At 53.3% G+C, this 17,568-nt stretch overlaps 1 protein-coding gene across 3 annotated transcripts in view; it reads left to right on the forward strand.

The window, feature by feature from the left end:
* Positions 1–4,287: 4,287 nt before the first annotated feature.
* Cacna1i (calcium voltage-gated channel subunit alpha1 I) overlaps positions 4,288–17,568 on the forward strand; it is a 111,031-nt gene continuing 97,750 nt past the window's right edge. Inside the window, exons 1-2 of one of the 3 annotated variants that reach the window (XM_021182805.1) lie at positions 4,288–4,821; positions 15,466–15,716. In XM_021182805.1, the coding sequence (XP_021038464.1) occupies positions 15,487–15,716 (230 nt within the window). In that variant the 5' untranslated portion in view covers positions 4,288–4,821; positions 15,466–15,486. Of the gene's footprint in view, positions 4,822–15,465; positions 15,717–17,568 lie in introns of those variants that run through there. The other 2 variants (XM_029470056.1, XM_029470057.1) reach the window with 2 other exon arrangements.

A 17,568-nucleotide genomic window follows, 5' to 3' on the forward strand; every position in this document is an offset into this window, starting at 1 on the left:
AGCCCCAGTAAACAGACCCTTGCATAGCTCCTTGATCTTTTTGAGACTTTGTGAGACCTGACAAGACTGCAGCTACATAGTTTCACGGGTCTCATCTGGAGCTTAGAAGCCCTGGGCCCCTTTGGGATTCTCTTTGGACGCACCCCTCTATGTGACCCTGCCTCCTCCATCTTACAGCCTCATCTCCTCTTTTCCCTCCTGTACTGTTTAGACAGTGGATTTTTTGGCCCCTAGGGCCTCTGTGATCTCCATGAGATGTCAGTTCAGCCTTCCCATCCCACATGGGAAGCCAGTCCCTCCCTCCTTCCCTTCCTCCCTCCCTCCCTCCTCCCTCAGCATCTTGCTCCGAATCTCCTTTTTGTTTCCTGTAGTCAGCAATTCCAGGCTTTTCCCTCTGAAGTGCCCTCTACCCTGGCTCAGGCCCAGAGCCCAGTAGGAGCTTTGGGAAGGCTGAAGTTCAGTTTCCAATGTGAATTTCTTCCTGTTTGTTCCTCCTGTGATTAGCCGCTCCCAGGGGCTTGCTCGTGGGCCCCAGAGCTCCTATCTGGGTCTTGTTCTTCTGTGTCAGGGCAGATCTCTGATTGGAGGATAACTTGGGGGTCAGGGACTGAGCAGGCTGGCAAGGACAGCCTGTCTTCACATCTGTGCCCCCTTGGGCCAGCTGTCTCCCTTCTTTAGCTGTCAGAGTCTCTCTTGGTTTGGAGTCTTGGAAATGGGAGTTTTTGAGTTTTAAAAGGTGCTGTTCCATTTCTATTTGTCTGTTTACCGGATGTGTGTGTCACAGCATGTGTGTGGAGGTCAGAGGACAACTTGCGAGAGTTGGTTCTCCCTTATGCCGTATGGGGGCCTGGGGATCGAACTTAGGTTGTCAGAATTGGCAGCAAGCGTGTTCACCTGCTGGGACGTCTTGCTGCTTTTGAGGACTTTAAATTCAGAATTCTAGTTAAGAACACAGATGCTCCAAATTTGAGTCCCAAACATGACCTCAAACAAGACACCTCACCTCCCTGTGCCAACTGACCCTGGCCTGTAAAATAGAAGCAAGGGTTTTATAAGACTTTGGCAAGACTTAAAAGTGTGAGTCCTTGCCAGGGGCTCCCATCGGAGCTAGGCACAGATAGATTAAATGATCTGTGAGTATCTGAGACACAAATCAGCATGATAGTGAGGATATGCCCTTATGATCTTTAAGTCCAGAAAGATCCTAATTTTAGATTCTAGGATCAGAATTCTGCCCCAGCTTCTTCCAGCCCCAGCTATAGATAGCCCTGCCTCTCTGGTTACTACAATTGTGTGAGAAAGTTCTCTAACAGGGTAATGTGTGTGTGTGCGCACGTATGTGCTCTGTCCAGGGGCACTAGAGTACTGAGAAGGCTGGGCTTTGTCCCTGGAAGCCAGCTTGTGCAGAAGCAATGGGGAGCCTTCTGGCTGTCAGGTGGGTAGGCTGGGGACTTCGGGTCTCCATCTACTTCACCCACCTCCTGGCAGGACTTGGCAGACTCAGTTCCCAGGGCATGGTGGGGCCTAATGAGTGTGTGCGGCTGATGCAGCCTTCTGCAAATACCAGGCACAATATAAATAGCAATAATGAATAAATGAAGCTCCCGCCCGCTCGCAGCTAGCGAGGCCTCTGAGAGGGACCGCCCGCCCCAGCCTTGCTTCTTGTAGAGATACAGGAGTTGCACACCCAACCTGCAGTAGTTGCTGGTTTCTCTCACTCTTCCTTCCTTCCTTCCTTCCTTCCTTCCTTCCTTCCTTCCTTCCTTCCTTCCTTCGGTGGCCTTTATCTGAATACTCCATTACTCTCACTGTCCTGGGGGTGGGGGTGGGGGTAGGATGGGCTGGGTGGATTGAAGATCAAAGATGCCCAGGGAAACAAAGGAGTTGCCTGGAAGGAAGAGAGGTGTCACCCTGGGGGATGCATTCTAGGGCTGGGTATCCAGCCTTTCAAAGGACTGTGCTGAGGGCTTAGACCTTCAAGCTCACCACCTGGTAGGTTCTCCAAGTCCTGCAGAACCTTGGGAATAGCCAGTGTGGTGAGGAGAGAATGGCTGGGGTGTTCTTCCCACCCTGAAGTCTGTCATTCTCCATGCCCTGGTCTTTTGAGCTGTGCAGTCCGCTGGCCAGGGTTGAGCACACCTGCCCTCACCACCTACTCCTGCCTCCTCGGTGTCTGCCCTTTCCCTTGCCCCATACATCTCTGACTCAGTCCTGCATAGCTTCTGTGGTTCAGTTCATGTGTCTCACCTCTGATGAGCCATCCTTGGAACCCACTGTGATCTGAAGCCCTCCTGTCCAACCTGGGGACCTCTGGTTGGCTGGCTGGTTCAATTCACACTACAGGAGGCCTCCTAACTTACCACACATTCCCTGGGAGTCTTTTTATAAAAATCGTCTCACTTCCACAGTCTGGACCCTCTGCCAGAACAACTGGTCCCTGGGGGCATTTGCTACATTTTTTTTCCCTGGAGCCCAAGCCTCATGAAGAGACCCTGCCACACACTCTCCATGGAAGTCGGAAGGCCAGACAGGGTGGCCCATCTTGCAAGGGGGGTAATGATAGAGGGGAGCTGGTTAGTTTTTGTTAACTATTTTAAAAAAGGTTTATTTTATTATTCATTTTATGTATGTGAGTTCACTGTTGCTCTCCTCAGACACAGCAGAAGAGGGCATCGGATCCCATTACAGATGGTTGTGAGCCACCATGTGGTTGCTGGGAATTGAACTCAGGATCTCTGGAAGAGCAGCCAATGCTCTTAACTGCTGAGCCATCTCTCCAACCTGGTTTTGTTTTTTTTTTTTTCCAACTCTTCCCCCGCCCCCAGCCCCCTCCCCTTCTCCTTCTTGCTCTGGCCCCCATTTGCTCTGGCCATCTAGCCTGGTTTTTGTCAACTTGACACAAACTAGAGACACCTAGAAGGAGGAGAGCTCAGGTGGGGAACTGCTTCCTTAGATTGGCCTGCGGACACAGCTGTGGGCTGTTTTCTGGATTAACCGTAACCCATAACCCGCTGTGGTACCACCCCTGGATAAGTGGCCCTGGGTTGTACAAGAAAGCAAGCTAAGCAAGCCACCAGGAACCAGTCAGGAAGCAGCAGCCCTCTGGTGGCCTCTGCTTCAGTCCCTGCCTCCAGCTTCCTCCACGATGGCTGCTTAAAGCCCAATAAACCCTTTCCTCCCAGAGTTGCTGTTGGTCAGCGTCCTATCATTCCAGCAGCAGACAGCTAAGACAAACTGACAGTGGGTATGGACCGGGGAGCACCCACTTCATACAATGGGGCGGCTGCTTTCCAGCAGAGCGACCTCTGGCTTAAGGCTCATCTCTAGCCTCAAGTTTTGTTGACAGCAAAATGAGGTGCCCTGTCCCAGGGTCCCAGGGAAAACAAGCAGTTGATTGGCATTTGGCAGGATCTCGATACCTTTAATCTGCTTATATACACAGGAACCAATGAAAAGGGCTCACAACCCTGCACACCCCTTCCTGGAGTCTATAACCCATGCAGGGGGGAGGTGGGGCTACCTGGTAAGAGGGCTGGGATTGGGGAGTTGGTGCTGCAGAAAACAAGAGAGATGGGTGCTGCCCATTTCATGGTCTCTCAGCTGCCCAGGGGTGAGGTTGAAGATTGACCTTGCAGCTGGGTAAAGATGGGCATCTGCTCACCTCGTGGACGGGAGGGGGGGCGTGTAGGTCACTCAGAAGCTTTTTAAAGGAGGTAGGATTTTTCTTTTCTTTTTTTGAGGGTTCTCATTATGTAGGCCTGGAACTGGCTTTATGGACTAAGGATAATCTCGAATTTAAAGGTCTGCCTGTTTCTTCTGGGATTACAGGCATGCAACGGCCACTGCTAGTGGTCTTTTGTGTCCATCTTGAAGGGCAGAGAGTGGGACCAGAATGGGAAGCTTGGGGGGAACTTGGGTTTCTGAACGACCTTTGGAGACCGGTTTGACCATTATGCTGGTGACCCCCTCATTGGGCAGTGGAGCAAGCACCCCAACAGGAAGCCCAGTGAGAATCCGAAGTGTAACAAGACCAATAAGCGTTAGGCACCTGGGCTGCTCATTCAAAGGCTCTCCCGTTTTTACGCATAATGGACAAAGCCCAGGGCCAAAAGGGTCAGGACCCTCCCCAGCGGTGCGACCCTAAATTGTCAGGAGGTGGCTGCACTCCCGGGGGCTCCCGCCTCTCCGGAGGGGACTCAGTCGCGCCACCGTCACTCAGTCTGTCGCCCGCACGCCTCCCCCTCCAGCGCCCCGAGCCTGCAGCTTTCCCCGAAGACATTTGGTGTCAGTATAAGGACGGCTTTTCCTCGCACGCGGCACGGCTCGGTCTCGCCGCCGCCGCACGTCCCCGCACCGCCTGGCGCTCCGGCTCCTCCGCAGCCCCCGTCGCGCGCAGCCCCTTTGCGCCTCGAGTCCGGGCCGGGGGCGACAGGGGCGCCGAAGCCGGGGACCCGGGTGACCCGACCCCGCGCTCCGCCGCGCCTGCCGCCCCGCACCTGCCCTGCCGCGGCCCCGCGCCCCCGCCCCCGGCCCGGAGCGCCGCGCGCCCGCCGCCCGCCGCGCGCTCCAACTCCGCGCGGTCCGCCGCTCGTCCGCGCCACCCGCCCCGAGCCGCGGCGACCCGCCCGCCATGGCCCGCGCCCCCGGGCCCGCCACCCTGCGTGCGCCGCCCCCCTTGCCCCGGGGGCGCAGCTGATCCCGGAATCTGAGGCGTGGGGCCGGCGGGGCGCGGGGTCCCTCTCCACGCCGGCTTCGGGGACACGCGTAACCCCCGCATCTCTGCCCGGGACGACCCCGCTGCCCAGCCACGTCCATGCCAAGGTAGGGGAGGCAGTGACGGTGGAGGGGGAAGGAGAGGCTCAGCCCCTCGCTTGGTTTCTTGGCGCGTCGGGCTCTTTCTTTATAGAGGCGTTTTTGTTTATTTATTTATTTATTTATTATTTCTGGGGACTGATCCCCCTCACCCGCCCACGCGTACCCATCAGGTGGGCGTCACATCCCTTGCTTGGGGGGGTGGGGTGGGGGCCCTGCGTTGGAAGGACAGGGAACTTTGACCGGGGCCCCTCTCCAAGGCCACGAAAGTTCTCTTGGTGCCAATACTGAAACCCAAAGCCGACTCAACCAGCGCTGCAGAAATTTATTCAACAAGTCAGGCTGCTGGCGGGGGCCCGGGCGGTCTGTCCGTCCGTCCTGCTGTCCCTCTGCTGCGGCTCTGCGACCAGCTGGATCAGAGCTGGTGCCAGTGTCCGGCAGGGCTGAGCTAGGAGCGTTAGATAGAGACGGAGGACGGCGGGCGGGATTGAGTGCGAGAACCCCGGGCAGGGTTTAACTTTCCTCCAGGCCGGGTGGTGGAGGGCCCTTCCTTGGCCAGTCACCCTAGGCGCCCACCTAGGTCGCGCTGCATGAAGCCAGGTCGGGTTGGAGCGGGCAGTCCAAGGGGCCAAGAGGAGTCCTCAGCTGCCAGGGAGAAGGTTATATAATGAGTGTTTGTGGTGATTGGGATTTAATTGTCTGTTGGATGGTGTGTGTGGAGTGAAGGGGCAAGAGGGCTCAGCAGGGGGTGGGTAGATCTCTTTTCCGAGAGGTCAAGAAGCCTGGGGGAGGGGGCTCAGAAATAGGCCCAGCGGAGACAGCAGCCAGCCCCTGTGCTCTGTCCTTTCTCAGCAGAATCTTAGGTTTTCGAGGAGATCGGGGTCCAAGGAGAGACCCCTGAATGTATTCTGGCCTGTGGAGTCTGGGTTTTGAGTTGTATGCATGTGTGTAGGTGTGAGTGCATGCGTGTGTGTGTGTGTGTGTGTGTGTGTGTGTGTGTGTGACAGAAAAAAGGAGAGAGGGAGAGAGAGAGAGAGAGAGAGAGAGAGAGAGAGAGAGAGAGCGCGAGCCTGCCTCTCTGTGTCTGCGTAGTGTGACAGGGTCTGCTTCGCATGTGACTGCCGTCCTAGAATGGAGGGCTCAGGCTGACCTGAGCAGTCCTTTCCTCACTGTGTGGGAGATTTGTCTCTGCAGATTCTACCACTGCCTGCAGACTCAAATGCCACACACACAAGGAAGGGTATGGGTCCCAGGGCCAGGCTGGGGAAAAGGTTTGCTGAGGGGGTTCAGGCCTGTCTTCTGGTTCTCACTCACTAAACTGGAATCACTTCGTGAATTAACATCCAGACTCAGCTTCAAGGACTCCTTCAAAACTCTTGTCCACCCCTCGGGACAAACTTTCTGTTTGGGCTCCAAGTCCTGGGCCTGGGCAGTGGTGGTTCCCAGGCACGGGGTATCAGTGGGTGAGATGTCAGGATGGGATAGGAAGAGATGAGCTAGAACCAAGCTGGGGCAGCAGATTAGGGGTGGATGAAGAGACAAGAAGGGGACCCTGCGCTGGCCTGGCACCCAACTGGAGAACCTTCCACAACCCTAGAAGGCCTGAGGGAATCACTATGGCTGCTCAGAGCAGTGCCTGCGAGCAGGAGGCTCCTGAGGCAGCTAGAACAGCTTGGGGGAGGGGCTGAAAGCCTGTCTGGAGGCCCCTCTTTCCCTCGACTGAAGTTCTCTACCCTTCTTACCCGAGTTCCTGTCTAACCTCCTTGTCTGCCTCCCCCACTTGGCTCTTGAATCAATAGCTTCTGCAAGACTGAACCAGTGAGGGTATCTTCTAAGTCCGCCAGGGGGCGCCGGCAAGTCTTTATCCCCTCAGGTTGACTCCCCTTGACCTTGGGCAAGTGGGTGGGGTTTTGCTGTAGGAACCTCCCGCTCACTCCTCCACCCTAGTCGACTCTCCACCATAGAGGACTTGCCTGTCATTCACCCATCCTGGGAAGCGGCTACTGCAAGCGGTACCCTGAAACCTCCAAGTGCTTCTGAACTCAAGAGGCTGCTCAGAACACACAGTCTGGCCACATCTCCCGCTCTGTCCCTACCGTTCATCCCCATACCCCAAGTGCAGCTCCCAGGACAGACTCTGGGCCGTGCCCTTCCCCCACAGAGGCCACCCCCAGCAGATCAGAGCTCTCTTGCCGAGGTGATGATAAAGGCTGGTGCGGTTTCACTGCCTCTCATCATTGTCTTGCTCTCCGACTCCCCAGCACTGCATTTAGGATGCTTCAAAATGGCCTGCAAAGAGTAGATGCTGGGTTGGTGTGTGTGTGTGTGTGTGTGTGTGTAGGTCTAGAGGAGGGGAGATCAGGGCCCATTTCCCACCCTTGGTTTTGGCTCCTCCATCCCTTCTCCCTCCTCCTCCCTCCCTCTTTTCCCCACTTCATCTCTTCCCTTCCTCTCTCCTTTCTGGAGAATATTTTCTACCCACATGTTCCCGGAGTGTGCCCTCTGTTCACCCTGGTGTTAGGTCTGGGCTGGGACTCCACAGCTGTGTGGGTGCAGGCTCCAGTGTGAGCATTCTGGGAATCCCTGGTCTGCAGGCCTGTGGGTCCTGAAATCTGAGAGATGCGTTGCAAGCCTTCCTCATCCTAAGCTGCCAGCCAGAGAAGAGAAGAAAAATAAACCTGGATTTCTGATTTAGTAAAGCACCTACTGAGTGCCAGGCCTCATTCTGGTCGATAGAACCCAGAGGTGAGAGAAGGGAGCAGGCCAAATGAGCCTTCTAGGGGCTTCTATGTCTTAGGCAGGGTCTGGTTTCCTTGCTGAGGTCATTGTGGAGACGGAGCTGCACATCTCCATATCCTCCCGTGCTCTGGGTGTGAGAATTGGGCTCTGGATGGCTCACGGGGGGTTGGACACGTGGTCATTGGGCACCCCTAAGCATGTGCTAGCAACTTGAACAGAAGAGAGGGAGGAGAAGTGTGTACTTGAGAGTACGGAGCCTTGGAGCCAGGATTGGGATCAGAAGAGACCTTTATGCCCAGGGTCCTCCCTGATCTAGCTGTCCCCTTCTGCTGGCCTTGGCTAATGATGCATCCTGAGATGGACATCGGGCTCTTGTCCCACCTCCCTGCTGTGCACCCTGACCTACTGAGCAGCAAGGGCTGGGTTAAGGCCTTAGCCTCTCTCCCTCCAAGCTTTTATCCCAGCCGGGAAAGTCATAAGCAGGCCCTTGATTGGGGGCTGGGAGGGGCAGGCCACTCAGCATGCGGAGCTCAGCTTGTTGTAATTGGGATAATGCTTCCACCTTAAAGGATTTTTGGGCGAGACTTAGAAGTATCTCTGCAGTACCTAGCATGGGGCCTTGGAGGGGGAAGCTGTTTTCCTTTCATTAAAGTACTTTCCAAATCTCTCTCCATTTGTTATCTGCTTTGAGAGGGAGACGGGCAGCATCCTCTGAGTTTTTCACAGGTGGAGATGAAAAGGGCTGTGGGGAAGGGGGCTGGGCTCGGCCTGGACTCTAGGATTCCTGGTCCAGTGTCCTTTTTCGTGAGACCCACCTCACTCCCATCAGCGACCACCTGTCCCCAAGTTGTTAGTTCAAGTGAGACCCTAAGCCCTAATAACTGCAAAGTGGGTGAAGCGAAGCGATCAGCAAAGGCACCGGCTAGGAGATGTTCAAATGCCCCGTGGAGATTCAGGAGGAACCTTGCTTGCTCAAACCAGCACAGGGTCAAGGGCCACTGTAAGCAAACAGGATGATATCTGGGGTCAGGGACAGGGACAGGGGGACCTGGTCAACTTGCTAACTCACAACCCGCAGTTGGGCTTCCCAGATCTTCTGCTAAGTGGTCTCTGACCTTGAGAGAAACCCTTCCTCTTCCCATGCCTCCGTTTCCCTCCCTGCAGGAGAGAACAAATACGCTTGCTTCTCTGGATTGTGATCGGGTGCCTGGCATGCCGTTAAGTGCCCACAAATGATGTGGGCTGTGACACTGTTAGATGTCCTTGGAGGGGTGGCCCAGCCAATTCTCTGTGTGTGCTGCAAAGCTGGGAAGGCTGGCTGTCGATTCTAGTGATGGAGGAGTTTCGATGTGGGCAGGGTCAGCTAGCCAGGCCAGGGCGACTTTGGTGTGAGTTCATGTGACTGGAGGCCAAAGGTAAGCCTTACCCATTTGAGCAACCACACAGTATCTCAGAAGAAGACAGGAAGCAGGCAGTGACCACTTGAAGAGTAGGCACTGAGGTCTGGGTTGTGTTTGGGCTCTAGAGCTCCAATCTGCCTTTAGAGAGGGCCTCGCCTACGGAACCAGGCAGGCAAACTGCTACCTCAGTGTGAATCTAGCCCTGTCCCTGCAGAGTATGTTGGGTAGGCTCAAGGAAGACCAACAGGGGGTTCTGGGAGGCAGGTGATTTGGAAATTGTCATTTGAGGAATGGTTGAGGGAGCTGGTGACGAGAGGCCTCGGGCAGACGAGGCCTGGGGGTGGGCGGGCTGTCATCATGCGTCAGTGGGGCTGTCATGCAGAAGAGGGAGCAGACAGGATTCTAGGGGCTCTGAGAGGATGCCTGCAAGACTCTGGGAGGCAGTTTTCCCAAAGCCTCAGTAGGTTTCTCAGTGGCCCCCAAATAAAGCTTTGCCCTGGTTTTATATGCATGAGGGCTGTGTAGTTGTGTGAAGTGCGTATGCATGTGTCTGTGATTTTTCTCTTTCTTCTGCTCCCCACTCACCTTTTTCAAGGGTTTCTCTGTATAGCCTTGGCTATTCTAGAACTTTCTCAGTAGTCCAGCCTGGCCTCGAACTAAGAGCTCTGCCTGCCTCTGTCTCCCAAGTGCTGGGATTAAAGACATGTGCCACCATACCTAGGGTGCCTGTGATGTCTCTCTGTGTGTATGTGAGCATGTGTCTGTGAGTGTGTGGTTTATCGGTCTGCATGATCATATGGTCTGTATATCCATGATTCTATGTATATGTTGTGTGTCTGTGGAACACATAATGAATGTATTTGTATCTTATGTACCTGTGTGATTGTGTGATTTATCTGCATTTTATGGGATGCTTGTATGCATCTCTCTGTGTTACCCATGTCTGTGGCTGTGTGTGAAGATATGTCTGTATGTTGTATATACACTATTGTGTGTTTGTAGATTGTATAGTTGATCTGTGTGTGAATATACGTTATACGTGTGAGTAGCTGTACCAGTGGGCATTGTGTGTTCATACTGGAGTGTGTCTTGAGTGTAACAATGAACATGTGTGCCTGTGCTGTGTGTGTGTGTGTGTGTGTGTGTGCGGTAGTGGGTTGGGCCATTTTAAGTTCTGTTGGTTTCCAGAGTGCCCCTCTGGAGTCTGTGAAAATTTATAAAATCATGCACTCTTTCCAGGACCCCAGACTCCCAGGTCTGTAGAAATCTGTGCCTGATGCTGCTATAGATCAAGGGATGCTGTAGACGAAGGGATGCTGCTGCCTGAGGTCTCACTGTACATGATGCCTGTACTCTGTGCTTGGTGGGGTCACCCCAGCTCATCCCAGTAGCAGGTCTGCCTCAGAACAATCTTCTCATTTTGTAGGCAGGGAGCAAGTACCACCAGGCTGTCATGTGCCAAGGTGGGCTGGGGTCAGAGCTGGCACTCGAACACAGGTTACAGTTCTGAGCTCCATGCCTCCAAAACACCACACTGAAGGTTCTCATTTCATTACAGTACGGTGAGCCCCTCTGGTTCTAATGAGAGCAAGAGCCCATGATTTTGAGATTTTGGAACTCTCCTTGTATTCCCTGAATGATTTTTTATTGCTTGTGTGGCTGTTGACTGAAGAACAAATAGATTACTTGATAAAATGCACCCCCCTGGTGGGTGGTGCAGGATAGACCTCAGGCTGGCCAGGATAGACCTCAGGTATCTACTAGGGCTGGAGAACCCTGGGTGCTATCTTTTGAATACTCCAGAAGGTAGGCTTCCTACTGCTTTGGGGGACTGAGGGGCTAGTCTGGACCAGCTGTTGTGTCTCCACTGCCTCTTGAGTCTGCCTAGAGGGGAAACCTGTTTTCAGGGCACCCACTAAGTTGTTGCTGCAATAATTTGGGTTTTGGACTTGGGCAGACTTGAGCCGGGACTCATCTCTTCCACGGCTGCCCCGTGTCAGCTGGGTGACATTGGGCACTGCTGGACTCCTTTGGGTCCTAATCTTTTCCTCCAAGAAGGAAAATATTCATGAATTGTGGCATTGACACAGGGCCCTTTGACCGTTGCCTGATGGTGATGATGGTGAGGGTGGTGATAGTGGTGCTGATGTTGATGGTGCTGCTGCTGATGTGGTAATGGTGGTGGTAAAGTCAGTGAAGTTGTTGTTGGTGATAGTGGAGGTGGCGATGGTGGTGGTGTTGGTGATTGCGATGACAATGTTGATGGTAGTGGTGATAGCAATGGCAGAGGAAGGGCTGAGTTAGCAGACCCTACACATGGTACACATGGTCACATGCATATTTAGATATTTTTTCCCACATGGGTTCCATTATGCCTTCCATCCACAGCTCGTTGCTTCTTCACAGGGGCTTTAAGGAAGCAGGAGGCAGGCTGAGCTTTGTAGAGAAGCTGAGCTTCCAAGAGACCAGTGGGACCAGGAACAGGAATGGGGTTCCAGACGTTGTGGGTCTCTGCTACTTCTCTCCTCCTGGTTTACCACACCACCACCTGGAAGGACAGTGGGGGGAAAGAGGGGGGAAGGCATCAGATCCACAGAGCGTCAAGAGGGAGGTGCTCTGCGGTGGTGGAGGGACTCTGACTCTGGATCTACTGCCGTCTTTGGTGGAGTGGAGTATGTCTCTGTCGTGGTGAGGCTTGACCTGCAGAGAGGCGAGAGCTCAAGAGCTCAGCTGTCAAGTCCTCTGGGATTTCTAGTTATGGCGCATAGGCAGCTGGGGAAAGGAGTGAGGACACGGGCAGGAAGGAGGGGGCATTTTTGAGCCAGAGACGGAAGCTTTAGGAATGGAGGGTGGGCCAGAGAGTGGAGGGTAGGCAGTCACTGGGGGGTGGGGTGGGGTGGGGCAGGTTAGAGAGTGGATGGAGGCAGTGAGGGTGCCACTGAGGACCAAGTACAAGAAAGGTGGAGGTTGAGGCTGGATGAACCCCGGAGATGGAGTCAAAAGGTGGAGGTTGGGTGGATGCTAGAAGGCAGGCCAGAGGCTGGAGGATAGGCAGGTGCTGGGGATCAAGTTGAGGATGTAGATTGGGTGAGTGTGCAGAGCAGGCCAGAAGTTGGCTGGACTGTTCCAGAGGTGGTGGCCTTAGTGGCAGAGACATCTAGCAGGGGGCTGAGGATGGAGGATGGCAGCTTAGTGTGGCCAAACAGGAGCCAGAGGACCAAGCAGTGGGTGGATACAAGCTGGAAACAAGAGAAGAAGTTGCTGGTCTAGCTAGCTGTGTGCCTCCTCTAAGCCCAGCAGCTCACCCCTCTGTGTGGCTGCAAGGAGGGTTTCCACGATGGGAAGAGGCTGCCATGGGGACGCCAGACCCAGAGCCTTCCTTTGTGTCCACCCAGGGCAATGTCTCCAGCCCCCTTTGCTCTCTCTGCTCCCCAGCTCACCTTCTTGAATCACGCTTACCAGAAGAGGGTGTACCATACGGCTCAGGGCAGGCCAGGTCCCAGCCTAAACCCTCCAGTGACTTCTGTTGCACTTGGAGTCTTCCTTCAAGGGGCTCTCCAGTTTCACTCCCTTCTCTGCCCCGTTAGCCACACTGGCCTTATAACTTTTCTCTCTTCCTTAGACACACTCAGTCACTTCAGTCTCCCAGCCTTTGCACATGCCATGTCTCTTGCTCGGAGTGTCCTTTCCCCAGAACATGGCTGGCGGTGCCTTTTGATTCTTACTGTTTTGCTCTTCAATGGCTCTTCCTTAAGAGAAGAACTGATTTGTTAGGATTCACACATTACCCCCTTGTTTATTTACTTTTCAATACTTTTTATTTATGTAGCCAACAAATATTTATTGAGCATCTAGTATGTTCCAGGCACTCACTGTACCAGGGGCTGGGGTTACAGCAGTAAATATAACAGGCCAGTCTGTGCTCTTCAGTTACAGTCTCACTGCAGGCTGGGAAGACAAACCACAGAGATAGAAGAAATAAAAATTGTATGCTATACACTACATTTGGAGGGTGACTGGGGTAGGGAAAAGCCAGAGAGGGAACTGAATTGAGTGTGTATCCTTTTCTTATGCTGGTGCATGGGCTGAATTAGGGTTCACGGAAATTTATCAGCATAACTGTGGAGCCCACACACAGTAGGTGCTCAGGACAATCAGGACAAACAGAGATATGGGGGCCAAGGGAATATCCTCCCTCCAGTAAAAGGGGATAATGTAAGCTGAGGCCTGGAAGAGGCAGTGCTACCCCCAGGGGCCCAGGAGGTCCCCTTTGGCTGGAGGGATTGCTGGTAAAAGGGAGTGGTGGGTTCCAGAGCTGGCTCAGTGATGGGAAGACCTAGAGCTACCCCAGGGAGGGTGCTGTTCTACCTGGGTGGTTGACGCGTGGCCAGCCAAGGTGCTTATGTAAGGCTTGTGCTGTTTTTCTGGAATTGGGAGCAAAACTTGGAGCTCAGGAGAAAACACTGCGGCCATGACCAGCCGGGCGAAGCGGCAGGAAGTATCAGCTCCTGTCCGTTGCCCGTGGGAGCAGAGAAGTGTCTGGATCCGTCAGCTCAGGGTGGTTCAGTTGATAACTCTGCAGCTGCCAGCAGCAGCCAGGAATGCAGGCTTTCCTACCCTCTCTCTCCCAAGCCTCGATAAATCTTCAGGGATATACAGCCCTGAGGGTGAGGCTGTAGGGGGCTGGGCTCTAGGAGAGCCTTCTCTTTCTAGCCTGCCAGGAGGCCAGTCAGGCCAGTTGCCACTTCTTGTCCAAAGTGGGTCTGGAAGTTCTGACTTCTCATCTTCCTCTGGTTCTACACAAGCCACTCCTTTTCCTGGGCCTCAGTTTCCCTGTAATAGCCCCTGTGAGGTGGGTGAGTGCATCTTAATAAGGCTAGCCTGTAGCACTGTCCCTGAGTAGAGTTAGGACCAGTGCGTGATTGGCAGGCCAAGCATACTTCAGAGCAAGGCCCTTGGCAAAGCATCATGGATTTCAGAGAGGCTAGACAGATCTGGAAGCCATGCGGCTGAGGCCCAGCTCTGCTCTTACTTAGCTGTGTATCTCTCCTGGGCCTCAGTTTCTCTACCTGTAGAGCAAAGAGATTAGTCTTGTAGAGCTCTGGGTTCTCATCCTGATGTGTGTGTGTGTGTGTGTGTGTGCGTGCGCGTGTGCGTGTGCGTATGCGTGTGCGTGTGTGTGTGTGCACATGAGTGTGAGCATGATGTTCCTGGCCTAAGAGCTCCCTGGAGGTCACAAACGTCACTTCCTCAGGGAAACCTCTCCTGTTCCCTAACTTGTTCCTCAGCGTCCGATTCCACAGTACCCAACTTCTCCTTTGTGACACAAGGCCCTGGCCCCTGAGCCTGTTCACAGTAACATCCCCTCATTTCCCTAAAATATTATTTACATTTGATGATTCAATAGATAGCTCCTGTCTCTATTCAATTATTTTAAAGTCATATGTATGTATGTGTCTGTGTGTTTGTGTGTCAGTGTGGGTATGTGCATGTGAGTGCAGTTACCTAAGGAGGCCAGAAGGGAGCATCAGATCCATGGAAGCCATAGTTGCAGACAGTTGTGAACTGCCAGATGTGGGTGTTGGGAACTGAACTAGGGTCCTTCAAAGAGCAGCATGAATTTTTTTTCTTTTCAAGTAGAATCCAGTGTAATTCATTTCTAAGTTCATAGTAACATAATTTAATACTGTAAAATTGTTTCCTATCACAGATACAACAAATAATTCCAAAGAACTAGCCCTTGACAGCTACTTTAAATCAACACGACTGAGTCTGTGGGTGCTGGGAACAGAACTCTTATATTTTTGGTTGCGAGCCTAGCCTTTAATGGCTGAGCCATCTCTCCGGGCCAGCAGCATGCATTCTTAACTGGTCAGCCATACCTTTTAAATATTTTATTTCATTTTATGTTTTGGAGACAGGTTCTCCCAGTTAGCCCAGGTTGACGTCAAACAGCCTATGTAGCTGAGGATGCCCTTAAGCTTCTGGTCTTTTCCACCTCTATGTCTCTGGGTAGCCGTGCCACTGTGCCTGTTTTATGTGGTGCTAGAGATCAAACCTAGGACCCCGTGCAAGCTAGGCAAGCATCCTATTACTTGGGCTACATTCAGCCTAGACTTTCATTTTAATAATAATTATTATTTTTGGTAGTACTGGGACTAGCACCCAGACCTATGCACACACTAGCATACCCTCTACCACATGCCACACTCCCAACCAGAACTCTAACTCAGCACGAAGAAAAGAGGAAAGACATTATTTACATTCTGAGATTTTATTGTATTTTTTTATAGTTGTCATTTGCCGGAACCCATAGTGACTTGGCTTGCCCAGTTGAGTGATACCGACCTAGGTGCCATCTCTCTCCACTAATGCTCATGACCACAGTGAGGGTGACAGGTGGCTTTCAGGACCTGGAGCCAGGCTCTTTGAGCTGTCACCCACCATGAGGGAGGTAGGCTGCGGGAATGGGTGCTAAGCCAACCCCCACCGTGTGTCCTTCTTGGCTCCCTAGGGCTCCCTGCTCCACGCTGACATGGCTGACAGCAACTTACCACCCTCATCTGCAGCAGCCCCGGACCCTGAGCCGGGAATCACTGAGCAGCCGGGGCCCCGGAGTCCCCCTCCATCCCCTCCAGGCCTGGAGGAGCCATTGGATGGAACCAACCCTGACGTCCCGCATCCAGACCTGGCACCCGTTGCCTTCTTCTGCCTGCGCCAGACCACGAGCCCACGGAACTGGTGCATCAAGATGGTATGTAACCCATATCCTTTGGAGGCTGGTGTGTCTGTGCCCAGCCCAGGGGCCAGCGGGGGAAGGCAGGATGGGCAGAGTTAGCTTCCTGGCCTCTGGCCTGCCAACATGGTCCAGCAGAACTGAGGTCTGTAGTGCCCTTCTTGGGTCTTTGTGAGTGGGCACAGTTAGCCATCTAGAGACGTGTCAAGGATGGAGGCTGGACCTAAGGTCTTGCTTCTGGAGGCTGCTGATGGCTGCGCATTCTGATTTCCTGCTAAGAACCAGTTCCCTCAGTAATGATCTGCATAGGGCTCTGAATCCCTAAGCCCTGCTTGCATCTGAGAAGCCACACCTCTCATCACTGTTGAACTGGGGGCAATGTTTCCAGCTCATCAACTTTGGGACATATATTCAAGATCCTTCACTGGTTCCTATCACCCCATTACCCCTAGGTTTCAGAAAAATGTCCTAGCCTAGCCCACCAGATCTTTGGAGCCCTGACCAGCCCCTTTCTCCACCCTCTGCATCCCCTGGGTTCGTCCATGCTCCTGGGCTTCCCATAGACCATTTCCTTTAGCCAAAATGCTTTTTTTAAAAAAATATTTATTTATTTGATGTATAGAATACACTATAGCTGTACAGATGGTTGTGAGCCATCATGTGGTTGCTGGGAATTAAACTCAAGACTTCTGCTCGTTCAGGCCCCATGATTTACTTATTATTATCTATGTGAGGACACTGTAGCTGACTTCAGACACACCAGAAGAGGGCATCAGATCTCATTATGGATGGTTGTGAGCCATCATGTGGTTGTTCGGATTTGAACTCAGGACTTTCAGAAGAGCAGTTAGTGCTCTTAACCACTGAGCCATCTCTCCAGCCCCCCAAACGCTCTTTCTTTCCTTCTTCTCCTGACCAGATCCGTTGCCATATCCTTCAAATGGCAGCATCAGTGTCATCTCCTCAGGTAGCCCTTGATGGGGTCTCACATCAAGCTGGGCGTTATTATTATTGTTGTTGTTGTTATTTGGATGCAAGAGCTCATATAGCCAAGATTAGCTGTGTAGCTGAGGATGACCTTGGACTTCTGATCCGTCTGTCTCCACCCCTTGGTACTGGCAGAACTGTAGTGGTTGATTTGGTATGGATGGGCAGTATCCTCAATAAAGAATGCGGTGTCAGGAAGGGCTCAGAAGGAGCTGGGGCCCAGGGAGGGAGAAGCTAGGGGTGTGGCTGGAGTAGGAGGGCAGAGTGAGCCTGGGGGAAGGCTGAAGAGCCACCTTGTGTTCTAGGGGCTACTCTCTCACACACAGGCTCAGGGCTGAGCTGTAGTGTGGGACTGGGTATCAGGGATCCCAGTTGTGGCTCTGTGACCTATGTCAAAGGCAATAGATCTATAGGCCACCCAGGGCAGGTGGGAGCTGGTGTATCAGATAGCAGGGCTGAGATCATACCGAGTATTAGGGATGTCTGAGAAGTTGACAAGAGCCATGGTGGAGCCTAGGCCTGCTGCTAACCCTAGCTGAGGGCCTAGGTGATGATTGTCCTGTATCCTCTGAGCTCTTAGGAATCAGTGGGGGTTTTTACTAGAGAGAGTGGACCCAGAGGAAACCCTTGGCTATGAGAACATGACTCTCCATTCATGAGAGATAGCTCAAGGGATTTTGGGTATGGCATGCTCTGAAATTTTTCCTCCTCCTGCTCCTGCTCCTGCTCCTGCTCCTGCTCCTGCTCCTGCTCCTGCTCCTGCTCCTGCTCCTGCTCCTGCTCCTGCTCCTGTTCCTGCTCCTGCTCCTCCTGCTCCTGCTCCTGCTCCTCCTGCTCCTGCTCCTGCTTCTCCTGCTCCTGCTCCTGCTCCTCCTGCTCCTCCTGCTCCTCCTG

Source organism: Mus caroli, chromosome 15 (assembly GCF_900094665.2).
Source record: "Mus caroli chromosome 15, CAROLI_EIJ_v1.1, whole genome shotgun sequence".
NCBI classification, from domain to species: Eukaryota; Metazoa; Chordata; class Mammalia; order Rodentia; family Muridae; genus Mus; species Mus caroli.